The sequence below is a fragment of the Tenrec ecaudatus genome, chromosome 2 (genome assembly GCF_050624435.1).
Source record: "Tenrec ecaudatus isolate mTenEca1 chromosome 2, mTenEca1.hap1, whole genome shotgun sequence".
In the NCBI taxonomy this organism is placed as follows: domain Eukaryota; kingdom Metazoa; phylum Chordata; class Mammalia; order Afrosoricida; family Tenrecidae; genus Tenrec; species Tenrec ecaudatus.
In genome coordinates this window covers 33418403-33437227 of record NC_134531.1, presented here as the reverse complement: position 1 = coordinate 33437227, position 18825 = coordinate 33418403, and the positions used below count along the sequence as shown (strand labels likewise).

Here is an 18825-nt window from a genome sequence, read left to right as displayed (position 1 = left end):
CATTCCATCCTGTCTTGGCAATTGAGAGGAATTCTGTTCAAAGCCAAATCGACCACTTGGGCCCTTGACCTCCAAGTCCCATCCACCTTTGCTCCAGGCCTCTTCCTTGCCTTCTCTTGCATCTCCAGCATTCCTTCATCTCCCGCTCAGTCTCTAAGCCAGCAGGACTCGCCCAGCCCCAATGCAAACCGCACCAACCAACGCAGAATGCAAGCTCTTTTTCTAGTCCTGGTCATAATGATTTTTCTGAACTATTGAGCACAATTTCATGATTAAAAATCTTAAGGCATGAAGCATTTAAAGAAATCAAGTCACTAATGACTTCATTTGTTATTTGGTAACCATTGAATAATTGTTAAGAGGCAGATGTTATGCTGTGTCCCAAAATTACAATGATAAATAAGACCAGTCCCTGCGCTCACTGAGCTGGTGGGAGAGAGAGACAATTAGAGGAAATATATTAAGCTTAGCTAGAGGTATAAAAAGGCTAACTACAGGAGAAAAGAAAAGAGACCCTAAGACATTCTTTCTGGCTGAAGCTGAGCCTAGCAGTGCTGAGGGTGTAGTGGTTACACATTGGGCTGCAATCCAAAAGGTCGGCAGTTCGAAACCACCAGCTGCTCCTGGAGAAAGACCATGCTTTCCACACCTCTAAACAGTTTCCTCCTTGGAAACTCAACATGGAAAATATAAGGAAGTGTGTCAGTCTGGGTAGACTAGAGAAACACATCCATGGACACACATATGTGTATAAGAAAGAGATTTATATACAAGAACAATTGAACATTGACAGAACATCCCAGTCCAGATCAAGCCCATAAGTCCAATATTAGCCCATATTTCCAATATCAATCTATAAGGTCCTCTTCAGACTCACGAAACACATACAATGAGGCCAAATGCAAAAGATCACAGGCCAGTGGGTAGAAAGTCTTTGGATACAGTGTCATTGGAAACATCTCAGCGCTGCCAGGGGTCTCTCTGTGGCTTCTCCGGCTTCCGAGGTCTGGTTACATCCATGTGGTTTGTCTTCTGCAATGTCTCCCAGGGAGTGAAGTAGTGAGAGTCTCTCCCGCCTCCCTGGAGAAAATACCATGTGGATTTTCCAGAATTCTCAGGAGAAAGCCAGGCCCACACAGACGCCTCATTGGCTATGATCTGATTGACAGACTAGACACCACCCCTACACTCTTAATCTTCAAATTAACAAATGATTATGTAACTACCACAGGACGCAGGGTGCAGAGTGACAAACACGAATGTGACTGGAGGGTGACATTTGAACAGCAGATGAGGGAAGGTGAGGCGGGAGCAGGAAGGGGAGGCCCTCGCCACCTCTCCAGCTCTGTTCTAAACACCTTGTGCCTACTGACTCACTGAAGGCTCGCTACCAGCAGAAGGCATTAGCACCATGCCCATCTTTCATTTGCAGGTGCAAAGAGACATTGAGAGCTTAAATAGGTGTCCCAAGTCACACCCCTAGGAAGCGGCAGGCCCAGGCAGTGGAGTTTCTGAGTCTGTCCTCTGAGGAGGGTGAACCGGAGGGGCAAGGCTGGAGGCAGAGTGTCTAAGGTGGAGCTGGAGAACTTGAACAATGAGAGAAAGGAAAGCAGACTATTCCAGAGCCATTCTCAGTGTAGAATGGCCCGGAGCTGGCTGTACAGGGAGAAAGGAAAATGAGGAATGAATCTATCATGGCTTTAGATACAGCACAGAGGGGGGTCTGCAGCACAGAGGGGGGTCCTTCCTGAGTGGCTGAATGATTAAGTGCTCACCTGCTCAGTGAACATGCACCCAGAAAGGTCTGGTGCTCTCCGGCTGGAACAGGGCTCCCTAAGAAGTAGGATGGGCTCAACAGAAACTAATTTGGGGGGTTGGGGAGTTTTTTTTGTTTGTTTGATGTACATCTTGTTTGGTAGCTCTGAAGAAGGAGCTGAGCTAGTGGACACAATCTGGGAGTCGTACATCCGTGATGAGAGAAGGTCACCTCCTGAGACGTGTGTGCAAAGCAACGATGGAGGAGAGATACTTGGGTAGTGGCAACATTGAAAGGACAGGTAGATGAGAAGCGCCCATCCGCCTAGAGACAGGCTGGGCCAGGAAGGTGAGAGGACAGGTATGAGAGGGCTGAGGGAGCCATCCAGGAGTAAGAAGGCAGTAGGAAGAATGGTAGGAAAATGCCCAGTGGACTGTGTCCTCCGCAGTTTACACCGCGGCATTGGAAGGTGGAAGGCTGTGGCAGGCTGAGGTGTGATGGGGAAATTGGTGCTGTGGTTGGGTGCCCATGATTGAACTCTGACCCGTAGTGAGCCTGTGCGCAGCAGAATGAAGCACTGCGCGGTCCTGCACCATCCTCACTTGTCCCTGCGCCTGAGCCCATTGATGCAACAGCTGTGTCCAACCATTTCCTCAAGGGTCTTCCTCTTTGGGGCCACCCTTCCATTTTCCCAAATGTGACGTCCTTCTCCGGGGTCTGGTCTCTCCTGACAGTATATCTTAAGTGTGTAAGACGAAGTCTTCCCATGCTTTCTTCTAAGGAGCATGCTAGCCTTACTTCTTCCAATTGACTGGTCCTTTTGGCAGTTCATGGTACATGTCCATGGCACATGGTACATGTGGTGTCTCCCCAGCACCACAATTCAAATCTAGCATTTGATAGGGGCAGAGAGGGTGAAAAATAATAGACATAATAATATTGTTGCTTTTCGTTTTACTAAATTGGAATAAAAGCAGAAGGGTCAATTCATGTGGTGACTGGCGAGGGTCAACAAAGATTTATGTGTGCATTGTGGTGGCCTGAGTTTGGGTTGAGGAAGCTTTAAGCCAGCTTGCTGCTAGGCTGGGGCGGGAGTGTGCTCTGAAAAAGTTGGAGCTGCCCACAAACCTGAGAGTGAGTTGTGGAGCACAGGTGACGGAGTTGGATTCAATAGAAGAGACATCCCATGCACTAAACCTTCTGGGGAAAGGACACAAAGGCTGGGGACACAGACAAGTTTCTAAAGGGCTCTTGCCCACCAGTTTTCATTTTCGTGGAGATGTAGGGAAGGGACTAAGGCATAAAGAAATTCAGCAAGAAAATCGAGAAGATGAAAAGCATTCAAAATGGGAAAGGACCCTGGCAGACAGCGAGCAAAAGGTGTGGGGTGCCAGCAGAAACGTTAGGTGCCATTGATTCCGTTCAACTCAGAGCTCCCATGAAAAACAGAATGAAACACTGCCCAGCCCCATGCCAGCCTCACCATTGTTAGGGCTGAGCAATTGCTGCCATCACGGTGTTATCCCATCTCATCGAGCCCAGATGGGATGGGAATCCAAAACTGGGTTGTTCTCGGCGGAGACGTTGTGCCCGGCTCCAGTGTTAGGGGCGAATGGACTCAGAGAAGCCGAGAGGAAGGTCCTGAGACTTTCAGCAAACAAGAAAGTAGGGAGCTAGTTTGGCTGAGTTCTACACGCCATCGTGGAGAGTACCATGCTCCCACCGCCGAAAGGGAGTGCAGGTTCGTTCCAAATAGGTAGTTGAAGGGGCAGAAGGTGAGCCGGTGACAAAAAGAAGAGGCAGCCCCAGATAGTCAAGGAAGGTGAAAAATGAATGGTCTTTGGGACATTAGGGACAGAGGAGACCAAGTCAACAAGTGGCATATAGAAGTGTCATGAAAACAGAAGGTTGGGTTCTGAGTTGGGTGCATTGTTCCTAGGCTGCATTTGATTCCATGATGGTTCTCCTTTTGTCTTCTCAGACGTTCCGCATTGCACCCCCAATGTGTGTCACAAAAGCAGAAGCTGATTTTGCCGTGGAGGTGTTTCGTTGTGCCTTGATCCAACACATGGAAAGAAGAGCCAAGTAAAGGTCTGAAATCAAAAAGAAAAACAAGCAGAAACCCCAAGATTCAAACACTCTCCGCTCGAAGTTCAAGGGTGAATGTAGGACAGGCAGAGCTGCTGGTATTTTGAGGAAACCTAAGGCACTCTAGCCTTAAGAGGCACAGTTGAGTGGCTGTTGACCATCTTTGTGGAGTTGAGAAGCTCACCCTTCCTAGAAGAAACACTCACCCTAGCTCAGAAAGTAAATTCTAAGTTCATTATAACTCTCTGGTTCCCCTCTGGAAAGATCGGCTTATGCGTCAATACGTGACAGTACCTTTGGTGCAGGAAGAGGAAATACTTCATTTGCCCTTGTCTTGACTCAGACACTCCTTAGACAAAAACATCATTATGTCATTATGCCTGGAACCATGTCACCTATCCTGAGTCTATGAAGAAAAAGTCTATTTTTAAGGCCAATGCTAAGTCCTAGGTGAGGTCAATAAATCAGTACCTTACCCAGTCCTGGAAGCTCCTGACTTCTGTATACTATCGGATCATATCTGATTCTTTTAGGTTCTTAAAACTTTCACTGCCATCGAGTCAATTCTGGCTCACAGCACTCCCCTAGGGACAGAGTAGAACCACCCAGGGGGTTTCTGAGACTGTAACTCTGTATTACAGGAATAGAAAGCCTCCTCTTTCTCCCAAGGAGCAGGTGGTGATTTCAAACTGCTAACCTCGAGTTTAGCGACCCAATGCATAACCCGCTATGCCTCCATGGCACCAAATATGTTAGACTGTATAATGCTTTTTCACACAACAATTCCCTCATTGGCAATGCAACCTAATATAAATTAACCAACCATAAATGTGTCAATTAATTCTTGAACCAGCCGTAAAACATGGCAATTATAATTAAAGATAATAGCACTCAAGCTACATAAATGCTTGGGTCCTCCCACTCTCTCTGAAGACTGAAAGAAGCCTGGTGAGATACTGCTTGCTACACCAGCCTCAGACCCTACTCCATGGACCTCTTCTACGCTTGAGAGGGTAGTGAAGTCTCCTCACTGAAACCACTTATGGGAAGTAATAGGCTAAAGTCTACAGTCTCGGATGATCACATTCAAACTACCATTGTAATTTTTCATTCTGATTCTCCAAGGCTGAGGGAATGTCTTGAAAATGTAAGCATGTCCCTTGCCATCACTATCTTAAAATCAATTAAATAATTTTATGCACGACACACCTGAGCATTTCTTTACTTATTCTTAAAATAAAATTCTCTGTGAAATTAGGGTCCTCAGAAGGGTGATGAATGATTTTTTTATGGTTACTGAATATTATTGAACTGAACCGAGTACAGGCTCAGACACTTAGGAATGCCTACACTAAATTTAAATAAAATTGGGCCCATTTGATGTGCAAAAGAGCTTTTGGTCCGTCAAATTTTAAAACTAATTTTTGTTTCATTTTCTGTTTTTGTTTGGGGTGTTTTCTTTTCTGTTTTTGTTTATTTTATTTTATTTGGTTTTAGTTCTTGTTGGTTTTGGTTTTCATTTTTATCAAAATATGATGGCCAAAGTAAACGGAATTGTTCATGAACACATGGACAAGCAGATGGATTCTGACTTAATTCTAGCCCCGATCCAATAACAGCTAATTCTTATAATATGACCCTGTTTGATACTCACTTTCATGAAGAGATCACTGAAGGTAAGGGTGCTACAGAAAAATGCAGTGAAGAAAGCATACAATGCGGGCTATCAATTGGAATACTGTCTGGAGTCTTACAGGCTGGTATTCAAACAAGCAGCCATCTAAGTGAAGCATCAACTAAGTCCACATCCAAGAAGCACACCCGCCTGTGTGACCCAATGATGGTGATAACAAAATCCAAATATGATCAAGGGAAATATGCCATTAGTAGAAGGCCATGGAGGACAGTGGGAGGCCCAGATCGATCTGCAGAGTATTTTGTCATATTAAGCCTCTGGCAGAGCCCCTCTGGCCACAGGCAAGGGACAGCTTTAGTATCTATCAGACAGAGATTATTATAAACTTAATTATCGTGAATTGAACAGTCAGATCACCTCCCTCTTGACCTGAATTTGCTCGAGGCTCAAGTATTTCTCCCTTGTTCCAGGACAGAAATTTCTTCTCTGGGTTTTGTAATATTGTTGAAGGTCTTTTCTTTCTAGTCTTTGTGTTGATCTTTATCTTTACATTATTATTGTTTTTCTGTTTCATTTTGGTTTCGTTTGCAGTGTTTATGTTAGTTTTCCCAGTTTATGAGGCTCCGCAGGAGTGGAGGCATAGAGACAATAACGGATGTAATGGTTTATCAGGATGGGGGTGGGGAGGGAGAAGGGATTTGGGGAGCAAACAATGAAGGTGGGAGGGCGAAGGGAGCACTAGAACTGATTATGATGGTATATATACAAGTCTTTATTTAAATGACTCAACTATGGAATATATGATATTTGAATATTATATTAAGAAAACTAAAAAAGAAAAGAAAACTTGACCAATGGTTCCCATGGGCGAAGGAGGAAGAGTGTTTTTTGATTAGGGACCATGGAGTTTATGTTAATGGTGGTGGAATAACTTGAAAAAGGCTATCACCCAGGGCTCAAATAGAAACTAAATGTGTAGAAAATGATGGTGGCAACATATGCTTGATACAATTGATGTGTTGAATGTTATGAAAGCCACAAGAGGCCCCAATAAAATGATTTTATTTATTTATATAAAAATCATTTTATTGGGGGTTCATACAGCTCTTATCACAATCCATACATCCATCCATTATGTCAAGCACATTTGACCATCATAATTTTCCAAACATTTTCATTCTATTTTAGCCCTTGGTATCAGCTCATTTCCCCCCTCCCATACCTTCCCTCCTTCATGAACACTTGATAATTTAATTTATTTTTTCATGTCTTACACTGACCAATGTCTCCCTTCACCCACTTTTCTGTTGTCTGTCCCCCTGGGAGGAGATTATATGTAGATCATTGTGATTGGTTCCCCCTTTCTCCCCCCACCTTCTCCTTACCCTCTTGGTATCACTACTCTCATGATTGGTCCTGAGGGTTTTATCTGCCCTGGATTCCCTGTGTTTATAGATCTTATCTGTACCAGTGTACATGCTCTGGTCTAGCCAGATTTCTTTTTTTTTTCTTTTTCTTCGAATGTTGGGTAGTGCAGTCAGCCCTATGATGCTCTCAATAAGGGCTGCTCTCTCCACCCCTTTTGTCTAGGAAGAGGGTATCAGCAGAGTCTTGCTTCCTCAGACTCAGCCTTCTTATTCCTCCAGGCCAGATTTCTAAGGTAGTAAAATTATATATATATATACCCAAATAAATAAATCATTACCCAATAAAAAGAAAAGAAAGAGGATATCAACAATGGTTGTACAACAGTGTATAATTAATGGCACGGAAGTATACATGTAGAAGGCATTGAGTTGGAGAATGTTTTGCTGTGTATATTTTTGCCACAATGAAATAATGATTACACTAATAATGAGTGCAAGAAGACAAAAATATTTTTAAATGGATTGTGGTAATGATTGGACAACTCTTCTGGATATGATTGAACTACTGAATTGTATGTTACTGTATGTAGAAGGAGTATCCAATAAAACCGTAAAATATATATATATATAAGTAGGCACAAGTTGGATAGTTAAAAGTCATTAGGATGTATACAAGATAAGTCTTCTCATGACAAGTCAAGCAGAAATGCTTGTCTAAACCAGAATTCTGTAAAAGGGACCACAAGTGAGACAAAGCACAATAAAAATCTCCCAGAGGGTATCGGATGTCATCAAAGCAGTATCCAAGTAGCTAGTCTGCATAAAACTAGGGCCCTGAGACATGAGTTGCAGAAGCAACATTGAGATTGACCCAAAACACAAAATCCCCAACATTTCCTCTTGAAGAAATAGACTACAGGAACAATACAAAGCACTCTAAAACATAACCTTCATTTCACTTTGACTAGGTTATTGTGGGTAGTTGTCATCGAATTGGTTCCAAGTCCTCGCAGACCTAGGTACACAGAACCAAACACTGCCTAGTCCTCTGGTGTCCTCACGAGTGTTGCTAAATGTGAGCCCATTGTTGAAACCACTGTGCCAGTCCATCTCCTGAAGAGTATTCCTTCTCCAAGGACTGGTCTCTGGTGACATGTCCAAACTCTCATGGTCTTCACTTGTGAGAAGCATTTTGTCTTCTTCTATCCTTGTAAGATAGATTTGTCCATCCTTCGGTCACGGCGGTGATATTGGGTACCATCACATTAGGTCAGAGTCATAGTGACCCCAAGTACAACAGAACGAAATACTGCCCAGCCCTGTGTCATCCTCACAATTGTCATGTTTGAACCCATCGAAGCAGCCACTGTGTCAATCTATCTTGTCCAAGGTTTTCATCTTTTTTACTTCTCTCTGCTTGATGAAACATAATGTCCTTTTCTAGGGATTGGTCTGTCCTGACAATGTGTCCACAGTGCTCAAGACCAAGTCTTACCATTCTTGCCTCTCAGGAGCATTTGGCTGTACTTGCTCCAAACAGATCTGTTTGTTCTTTGGGCAGCCCGTGGTCCTTTCAGGATGCTTTGTCAGCACCACATTCCAAATATACCTACTCTTCTTCAGTCTTCCTCACTTAACGTCCAGCTTTCATATGCATATGAGACTATTGAAAATACCATGGCTTGGGTCAGGCATGCCCTAGTCTTCAAAGTAGCATCCTTGCTTTTCAATGCTGTTCAACACTTTAAAAAGGTCCTGTCGCGCAGGTTTACCCAATACAACCCACCTTTTGATCTCGACTACTGCCTCCATAACCATTGATTATAGATCCAAGCAAGACCAAATCCTTGATAGCTTTCATCTTTTTCTCCATTTATCATAATGTTACCTACTGGTCCAGCTGGGAGAATCTGGTCTTCTTTACACTGAGTTGTAGTCCCTACCAAAGATCCTTGATCTTCATCAGTAAGTGCTTCAAGTCCTATTCAGTTTGGACAAGCAAAATTGTGTCATCTTCGTATCACAGGTTGTTAATAAGCCTTGCTCCAATCCTGATAACAGCCCTCTTCTTTATATTATCCAGCTTCTCAGATGATTTGCTCGACATACCAATTGAATGAGTAAGGTGAGAGGATACAACCCTGGCGTACAGCTTTCCCAAATTTAAGCCATGCATCTTCCATTTTTCTGTTTGCACAAATGCCTCTTGACCCATGAACAGTTTCTGCATGAACACAATGTAGTGTTCTGGGATTCCCATTATCCTCCAGGTTATCTATAGTTTTTTTTTTATGGCCCATACATTTGAATGCCTTCACAAGTCAATAAAGCACAAGTAAACATCTTTCTGTTATTCCCGGCTTAGATCATGTGACATCAGCAATGAGATCCCTTATTCATCAACTTCTTCTGAATCCAACCAGCACTTCTGGCAGCTCCCTATCAATGTACTGCTGCAACCATTTTTGCAAGATCTTCAGGAAAATTTTTATTTTCATGTGGTATTAATGAGATTGTTCTAAGCATTTGAGCATCCTGTTGGATCATCTTTCTTTGGAATGGGTGCAAATATGGATTTCTTCCCATCAGTTGGCCCAGCAGCTGTCTTCCATACCTTCTGGCATAGGTGAGTGTGTGCTTCTGATGCTTCATCAGCTTATTGAAACGTTTCTGTTGGTATTTCATCGATTCCTGGAGCCTTGCTTTGGTTCCAGTGAAGCTTGAACGTCTTCCTTCAGCACCATTGGTTCTTGCTCATATACTACCTCCTGAAACGGTGACATGTCGACTAGTTCTTTTGGGCACAGTAACTCTGTTTATTCTTTCCATTGTCTTTGGATGCTTCCTGCATTGTTTAATATTTTACTCATAGTATCTTTCAATATTGCAACTCCAGGCTTAAACTTTTTTTTGCTGTTAAAAGATTTATTGCGGTAATACAATAAAAGCTTAGAAACATTTGTATGACTAACCGGTTTGGAAGTTGCAGAGCAAAGGGAAATCCCTGCACTATCACACTGCGAGGAGATCCTCGCTGGGAATTCTTTAACAGTCCGCCACTGACTTTCTTCCCAAGTCCTCAAATGCGAATCCTTAATGAGTGTCTCCATGCAGACTGGGTTTTCCCGACTCAAATGTGCAAACGTCTCCATTACAGTCCGTTACAAAGAGTCTGAAGCGGACTTCAGCAGCCTGTCTGGTGCCTGTAGTTGTTGTTTGTTTAGCATTATGTTTCAGCAGATCATTTTAAAATGGAAAATGTCACCAAGTTCTATGGCTTTTTGCTTTTAAAAAATGATTTAAAAATTGCTTTACATATGGTTCTGGCACCTACATGAAAGATTTTAATGAGCAGCAAAGGAGTAGAAAACACAGTGGTTGAAATGTATATTTAGAGTATTTACAGGGTGGATCCAGTGCAAAATCGTGAAAACCCAAACACCTCAGCAGTGTGTTAGCATGCCGTGCTCATCAACCACCACAGGGCTTGCTGGCTTCACCGAGCCAAGGGCCTCGAGTTGAGATCGACATCAGCCTCTGTGACGTAACCTAGCCAGCCCTAGACTAGCCATGTCTCGGTCAGTCTGCGGCATCACTGTAGCTAGGGGTCCCTGCTGTCAGGAGTCACCCCTCTAGCTGCCTCTCTCGTGTGGTTTCCTAAGAGATTTACGTGAGAAAACCATGAGGAGCGGAAGCCCACCTCTATCAGGCTTGAATTTTTTTGTGGTCAATTTTTCTATTGTTAAAAAAAATATGTTTGCAATGAACTCGGTGGTCTTGCAAAATTCTGTCATGCAAGCTGCGGCTTCATGTGTATCACCACCCCCATATTTTCCAACTACTGCTCCTTCCTCTTTGTGTCCAACTTTTGCATTCCAAAGACCAATAATTATCAATGCATCTGGATTGCATGTTTGATCAATTTCAGAAAAAGATAGTAGAAGAAATCTTTAATTTCTTCATCACTAGCTTTGGTGGTTGGTGCATAAATGTGAATAGCAGTTGTATTGATTGGCTTTCCGTGCTTGCGGAGCGACATGATCCTATCAGAGACAGGACTGCACTTCAGCATAGATTTTGAAGAAGGCTACCCTCCCAGTGTAGTAAATCATAGGCACTTCTTATTCAAAATGACCAATACCAGTCCATTTCAGCTCATGAATGCCTAAATGTCAATTTTTATGCATTCCATTTCACTGTTTACAAATTCTAATTTTCCTAGATCCATATTTCCTCCTATTCAAGTTCTGATTATTAATTGATGTTTGCAACTGTCTCTTCTCATTTTGAGTCATGCCCCATCAAGACATGACATCCTGAAAGTATTACTCCATCTTCGTCGATACGGCTGACCCTACTTTGAGACGACTGCTCTTCGTCGGTCATATTTCGTTTGCCTTTTGATCTGAGGGCCCCATCTGCTGGTTCTCTCTGACAATGTTCTGCTTCTATTCATGAAATGCTCCGTATCTGACAATGTTTCAGTCGTCATAGTCTCTTCTTATTCTGGAAGCTCTGCTGTTCACTTTGGGTGACCTTGCTGGTCTTTGAAATAGCAGTGCCATAGCTTTCAGCTTCACACCAACGCACAGCCACCACCATTAGGCAAACTGCCAGATAAGTGGTAGATCCAAAATTTTAGGCTCAGGCAAATATTAGGGTCATTGAAAAAAAAGATAATGTCTCAACCATTAGGTCGAGATATACAATTATAGCAAGCCATTGATTTGAAGTTAGGATACAGGCAGTCCTGTTATGAGTGACCAGTTCACAGACAATTCCTACTTGCTTTTTAGTGTTCTGTCCATTTCCCCTCCCTTTGAAACAAAAGCACCAGCCTAGACTCCAATAACTTCTTCATCATAGTCACTTTCACTGGCTGCACGTTCAGCTTTTAAATCATTGAGAAAACTTCGAGCCATTTTCTTGCCCTAAAGTAAGAATAATTAATAACTTTCAATTGCCTCATACACATGAGAAAGCTGGATCATTAATATGGAAGAGTGAAGACCAATTCGTGCGTTGAGATTATGTTGGTGGTGACGAATATTGAAAGTGCTCTGTCTTGGAAGAAGTGCAGCCAGAATGCATCTTAGAAGTGAGAGACGTCTCATCTTCCATACTTAGGACATTTGATGAGGGGGGAGCCGCCCCTGGAGGAGGACATAATGCTGGATAAAGCAGAGACTCAAAGGAAGACAAGACCTGCACAGAGGCAGATTGACACAGTGACCACAACAACGGACTGGAACATAACAGTATCGCACCATGGCAGTACCCCAATTTCAAAAGGAAGAATGGGTGCTTAGAGCTGAGAAGAAATGCCTCTGGGTAAGGGGAAGCTGGGGAGAGGAATGATCTACGTATAACCCCCTCCCGGGGGGACATACAACTAGAAAAGTGGATGAAGAGAGACGCTGGTCAGTGTAAGACATGAAAAATAATAATTTATAAATTATCAAAGGTTCATGAGAGAGGTATGGGGGAAATGAGCTGATACCAAGGGCTCAAGTAGAAAGAAAATGTTTTGAAAATGATGATGGCAACATATATACAAATGTTCTTGACACAATGGATGGATGGATAGATTGTGATAAGAGCTGTACGAGTCCCCAATAAAATGATTTTTAATGCCTCTGTATGTAAAAGGAACATATGCCCCACCCGATCTATTATTAAAATTAAGTCACTATACCTGAATAACTCCTGACAACATCAACGTTCCAGGTGCTGAAATTCCTGTGATTATGGTGTTAATGCCTGAACAACCGGTAGTGTATAAAGTGAGCAACTGGATCTGTTCATGCTCCAAAATTGTGATAAACGTAATTTATTGAAAATATTGCCATAATGCAGAATTCCCCTTTCAGGGGTGTGGTAAGTTAACGAATACTCTGAATACTCCTATTGGAGGCAAAACACTACTCGGGGATGATACAGGACAAAGGAACAGCAAGAATTAACCATGAAATTCTGACTCACAAGTTTATGCGTGCAAATTCTGATTGCGCAAGAAGAAATGAAAGCCTTCCGTTCTTCTTAGTGTGAGTTCCCTAACTGCCCTGCAATGAACTAGTCGTGTTTGTTCCTGACAAACCTGTATGTTAGAAATTCGGCAGGACATTCAGCACTTCTTGTTTTATGAGAGAATGAAGTCACTGTGTTTCAAGGGCTCTTGGCTTGGAACTTTCTGTCATTGAAGCCAAAAGCATCCTGAGAAACGATGCAGAAAAATACCTGCAAGCTGGGGTTGCAACAGCTCTAAAGCATCTGTCCTGTCCTGTACTCTCCCCACCACCACTCCACCCTGCTCTAATCATTGCTCTGCTGTCAGGGACAGAACAGGGGCTTCTGACCTGCCTGAGAAGGGAATTTACAAAGGATCCTGTGAGAACTGGCCTGGTAAACACCTTAACCTTGAAGCCAGGCCCTGGTGAACATCATGACATAAGAGAGTGTACCTGGAGATAAATCTGAAGGCATGCTGACCCAGAGCCAGAGCAGAGATAAAATGAACAGACTCGGGGACGAACCAAGCAAATAATTAGGGTGTTGCTTGGCCATCTGCAAAGCGGCAGTGGCATCCCCTCTGAAAGTACCTGTTAAAAATCAGAACTGTCCCCCAGACGATGACCCTTCTCAGCCTGCACAGGGGGAGCTGTTTCGCCTCTGGAGTGAAGCGTGTCTTATCTGTGCTTAAGGTGCCTTCTCCCCTGGAGAGAAGGACCTGCTTCATGTCTTTTGAAGTGATATTATGCTTTAATAAAACTGTGGCTTAATTCTTTGCTGCTACTGTTGCGTGTGTGTGTGTGTGTGTGTGCGTGTGTGTGTGTGTGGTCATGCAGTTTATTTCTTGACCCTTATAAGCCACACACATGGGAATAAACAGCCTCTTCTTTTTCCCTTGGAACAGCTGGTGGGTTTAAACCCCCAACCTTGTAGATTGCAGTCCAGTACTTATCTGACAACACCACCAGGGCTCTTAAACTGAACTAAGCAAGGCAATCAACTTCCAGCTAGATCTAGATGCTGGCAAAAGTCCTCAGCCTGGCGCCCATTCTCTCTTTGTTCAAAAGGGGGGTTAGAAAGGATCTGAGAGGTGCTAAGAATACACTGGCAAACTGAACCCCTTCTTCTTTTCACAACCAGAAGAGGGCCGAAAGGACTAATGAAACTAATCAGTTTCTCACCAGGCAGTTGCGTGTTTCCTTACACTGTGTCCGGTTATAAAGGCACATCCTACATGGTCTACCATGTCGAGTGCCTATTCCACGTGTAATCCTAGACCTGACTTGAAGATTTATTTTCCCTCAGATATTGATTTAACATGTCCTTCTCTTACACACAATTTTTCCGTTGCTCCATGTTGTCCCCCAGATAAGGTCAAAACTCCTTAAAAAGGGATCCCAAAGTTCTTCAGAATCTGAAACCTAAATGAAGCAACAAGACATCTTCTGTTTGGGCGCAGAGGAAAGAATGGGGTTTCTTCACAAAGAGAAAGCATCTTCACCAGGATTCTAACTCAGTTTTACTGCATATTTGTTACAGACAGACCTTGGGCAAACCTTTTCGGCCCTTGTTCATCTCAGTTTTCAGCCCAACATCTTAATATCATGGAGTTGCCTCCAGAACCTAGGCAGCTGATGGTCAAAGTGTCTCAAACTAATAATCTATGCCAATGAAGATGTCTCCCGTTGGAGCTACAATTCTCTTCTTGTCTTCACTACAAAGCCTCTCTCTAGAGCAGGTGTTGTGTTGCAGGTGTGCTTCCTGGGATGCATGGGAAAGTTGGACACTGAATAAGGATTGATGAAGCATCAATAGACTTGAGCCGCCCAAAGGACAACCCTATCTGTCTTGGGAGAAGTTTGACTAGAGTGTGTAGGATGGCAAGCCTTTGTCTTAGATACTTTGAACACGTTGCCTGGAGAGACCAGTCCTGGAGACGGACTTCCTGCTTGGTAAAGTGGAGGGCATCTAACGAGAGGAAGGCCCTAAATGAGATGGACGGACACGGTGGCTGCAACAATGGCTCATGAGTAGGAACAACTGTCAGGATGGTGCAGAACCCAGAAGGGTTCTGTTCTGTTGTGTGTTTGGGTTGCTGTGGGTCAAAATAGACTCAATGGCTTCTAACAGCAACAATAACAACAGGGCTTCCTTATGTCCCATCCAAGCGCCAACCCCCGAGAAGTCCATTCCTGCCTGGCATTGCTTCAAAAATACCTTTTCAAAGGCCAAGGTGGCATTCTTATGAAAAAAAAAATCACTGTCATCAAATCCATTCTCACTCCCAGCCGCCCTCTAGGACTCTGTAGAACTGTCCCTGCGGGCGTCTGACACCATAACTCGTTATGAGAGCAGAAAGCCTCATCTTTCTCACATGGAGTGGCTGGTGGTTTCGAACTGCTAATCTTGCCGTGAGTGACCCAATGCAGAACTCGCCACACACAATGTATTTCTGAGCAACTACTCCTTTGGTTTGTGCAAAGGGGTTCTTCTTTCGGGTGACTCTTAGCAGCATCTTTTCTGGCAGCTGCTAAACATAGGTTCTGTCATGGGCCATCTGTGGTCATGCTCTCGGTAGTGAGCCAGCTTCCAAAATGTCGCCTTCTTTGATGATACTAGTGGTATCCAAATATCCATCTTGAATCCCAACCCTTTTTTTCTGAGCACTGACATCTAGACAACTTCATTTGGATGCCACAAGGACACATCAAATGCAACCATTTAACATCCTCTCTATATATAAAAGACATTACGTGAATCTATTCTTGATTAATGGGCCCCTCTTGGCTCAGACTCACATTAGTCTTCTCCAAGGTATCCTTTGCCATCCATACTGCCAAGTCTCATAAATACTTTCTCTGGGATGATTTACGCAAGATGCTCTACTCTACTATACTGCCTTCATTTGGAGCACTATCATCTCTTCCTAACCACTTGAACTGCTCCCTTAAACGAGTCTCCTCCCCAATCCATCCACCATAATGATGCCAACGCCACCAGTTTAAAGGGGAAATCCGACCACGTGTCTCTCCTAGGAGCAAACCGCTCAGGCCTTAAATAAATGTTGAGAGGACTTATTCTGCATTAGAGGCACATCCCAGAGGGAAACGCACATACGTGCAGCCATGGGAATTTCAGCAAGTGGATGTCAAGCAGGGACAGATAAAGGTCAAGAAACAAAGATATTACAAAAAAATCATTGTCTGGGAAGCTTTCAATAGGGGACACTAAAGGGAGGACATAAGAGAAAATTAAATGCTGATTAAGGATTGTCCAAAAAGGATCGAAGCATTTCAATTACAGTGCTGGCAAAGAATATTGAAAGTACCATGGACTGTCAACAGCCAAACAAACAGCTCTGTCTTGGAAGAAGAACAGCCAGAATGCTCTTTAGAAGTGAGAATAGCAAGGCTTCATCTCACAGAATTTGGATATGTTATCAGGAGAGACCAGTCCGTGGGAAGGAACTCCATGCTTGATTAAAAAGCAGCAGACTCTCAACAAGGTATTGACACAGTGGCTGCAGCAACGGACGCCGGCGTGAGAACAGCTGTGAGGACAACGCAGGACCCGGAGCCGCTTTGTTCTCTTGAACTGCGGGTTGCAATGAGTTGGACCCTACTGGATGCCAGCTAACGAGCACAAAGAAGCTGGGAGCGGTGTCCCCTGGATCCCAAGGCTGAAATATGTCCAGGAGGACTACAAAAACTTACAGCCATCATCTCAGGACCTTCCCCAGGCATACTTTCCTGAACAAGTTATAAAAATATCTAGGTTGATATAAAACATTTCTTGAGGCTTAGACTGGTGAGAAAGAGGAACACCAATGTGCCTTCCTTAGAAACTGCTTGCCCAAGAGAAAACGTCTTGGTTGCCTTGGGGACCTAGGCAACATGTTGGCTCCAAAGGTTCCTTCCTGAGCTGTTCCCTCTCTATCTTCCTCATGGAAGGACATTTTAGTAAGGCCATTTCACACTGACGTGCTTGTGTGGAAGCCCCACCCCTTGGGTAACAACCCTTCCACATGATCCCTCTTCTGATTTCTTGCTCATCTTAAATCTCTGCTTTTCAAAGTTTATTCTGAGCAGCAGGCACTGTAGAGAGCCATGCAGCATTAAAAAAAAACAAAAAACAGAAAAGGGCCTAAACACTGGCTAACTGTAGGAATGCTATTGTTAGATTTTATTCCTAGATTATGATGACCTCTGGAGCTGGGAGATGAACAGTGTGATCTTAGGAAAAGCATTCCCTTAATTACTCATGGTTGCTGTCCTAGTTATCGAGTGCTGTTATAACAGAAGTATCACTTATGGAGGCTTTAACCCAAAACAATTATTCTCTCACAGTTTAGAAAGCTAGAAGTTCAAATTCCGGGTGCTAGCTCTAGGGAAACCATTTAGAGAGGTCTTGGTCTCCATTCAGTAACTGTGGACCCAGGATTCCTTAGAGAGTGCCATGTGTCTTGGTATCAGTCTTCCCCTGGTTCTAGAAGATCCCCAGGGGAAGATTCTGGGTCCAAAGAACATGCTCTGCTCCCAGCTCTTCTTCGTGATTATAGATCCCTCTGATCTCTGCTTACATGTTCAATCCCCTTTATACATTCAAAGACACTGACTGAAGATACAACGTAATCCAGTCAATTGCTCCTGTCATATGGACATAACTTCCTCCAATCCTGGCTCATTTACATAATTGAGGTGAGAATCTACAGCACATAGGATGATTACATCTGATCAGAAAATGGAAGATAATTACATAATACTGAGAATCATGGCCTGGTCAAATTGACACATATTTTAGGGAGATACAGTTCAATCTCTAACAATTGCTAACCAGATAATGAGCCCAAGGACTGCCATCTGTGAGAAATTTGGTCTAGTTTTGCTGACAGCAGCATAAACCTGGGTTTAATTCAGGCATTTTCCTTCTGTCAATGATTTAGAAAAATCTTTCAAATCCCTTGGAAGTTTTTAAGGTCTATTGCCCTCAAAAACAAAAACAATAACCCCTCACTGCCATCAAGTAGATGCTGACTCATAGGGCCTCTATCGGGCAGAGTTAAGCCCCTGTGAGTTTGCTAAACTGTACCTCTGTATGGGAGTAGAAAGCCTTGTCTTTCTCCTAGGGAGCAGCTGGTAGTTTCGAACTGCTGACTTTCCAAATCACAACCCAACCTGTAACCACTACATCACCAGGGCTCCTTTCTCCGGCTTTTGGCCCACCATCGTTCCCACGCCGTACCCTTTGGCTCCCTGGCTCATCGAGTTCACGCTTCTTGGAACATACTTCCTGTCTTGTCCACCAGTGGGGACTATGGGCCAGGGAGACTGGACAAGAAGACCAGTGCTTACTTCTTAGGTTTTTTGAAATCATTTTCAAACCTTCTCCCATGCTCAGCACTATTTTTCTTCTAAGATAAAAGAGAAAAGTTATAAAAGGAAAGGAAACAATAAAACATTTCAAGCACACACATAAACAACACCCCCTCACAAACACACACCCCCTGCACATGGTGAACTCCCTGCCATTGCCAGGAAATCTCCTGTGGAAAGGAAGGAGCTGAGTTCAGTCAGTCAAACATGTCCCCGGAACGCGACAGTGTAGCAATAAAGGCTAGCAATGGAGTTCCCAAACTAGCCAGACTGCTCTTGGGTCTCTGTTCTGGGTGCTAAAGGCTGCATGGCCCTTCCCACCACCTGCTGCTCAGAGCAAACTTTTAAGAATAGTTGGAGATTAATTAAATTGGCATTCCACGATACACACCTTCCCAACATGATTGCTGAAGAAACATGTGTTCATAAGCAAATGTGGTGAAGAAAGCTGATGGTGGCCGGCTATCAAAAGATATTGCATCTGGGATCTTAAAGGCTTAAACAAGCAGCCATCTAGCTAAGAAGCATCAAATCCCACATGGAAGAAGCACACTAGCCTGTCTGACCACAAGGGACCAGTTATGAGACATGAAAGAA

At 43.6% G+C, this 18825-nt stretch overlaps 1 protein-coding gene and 1 non-coding gene across 4 annotated transcripts in view; one reads left to right on the top strand and one right to left on the bottom strand.

Moving 5' to 3' along the window:
• Positions 1-3845, top strand: part of AGXT2 (alanine--glyoxylate aminotransferase 2) — a 53734-nt gene extending 49889 nt beyond the window's left edge. For all 3 annotated transcript variants that reach the window (XM_075543000.1, XM_075543001.1, XM_075543002.1), the window contains one exon: positions 3738-3845. In XM_075543000.1, coding sequence (XP_075399115.1) covers positions 3738-3845 — 108 coding nt within the window. The remainder of the gene's footprint in view (positions 1-3737) is intronic.
• A 3154-nt stretch (positions 3846-6999) lies between these two features.
• LOC142441587 (small Cajal body-specific RNA 4) lies at positions 7000-7127 on the bottom strand. Its single transcript, XR_012782954.1, has one exon.
• Between the last annotated feature and the right edge of the window lie 11698 nt (positions 7128-18825).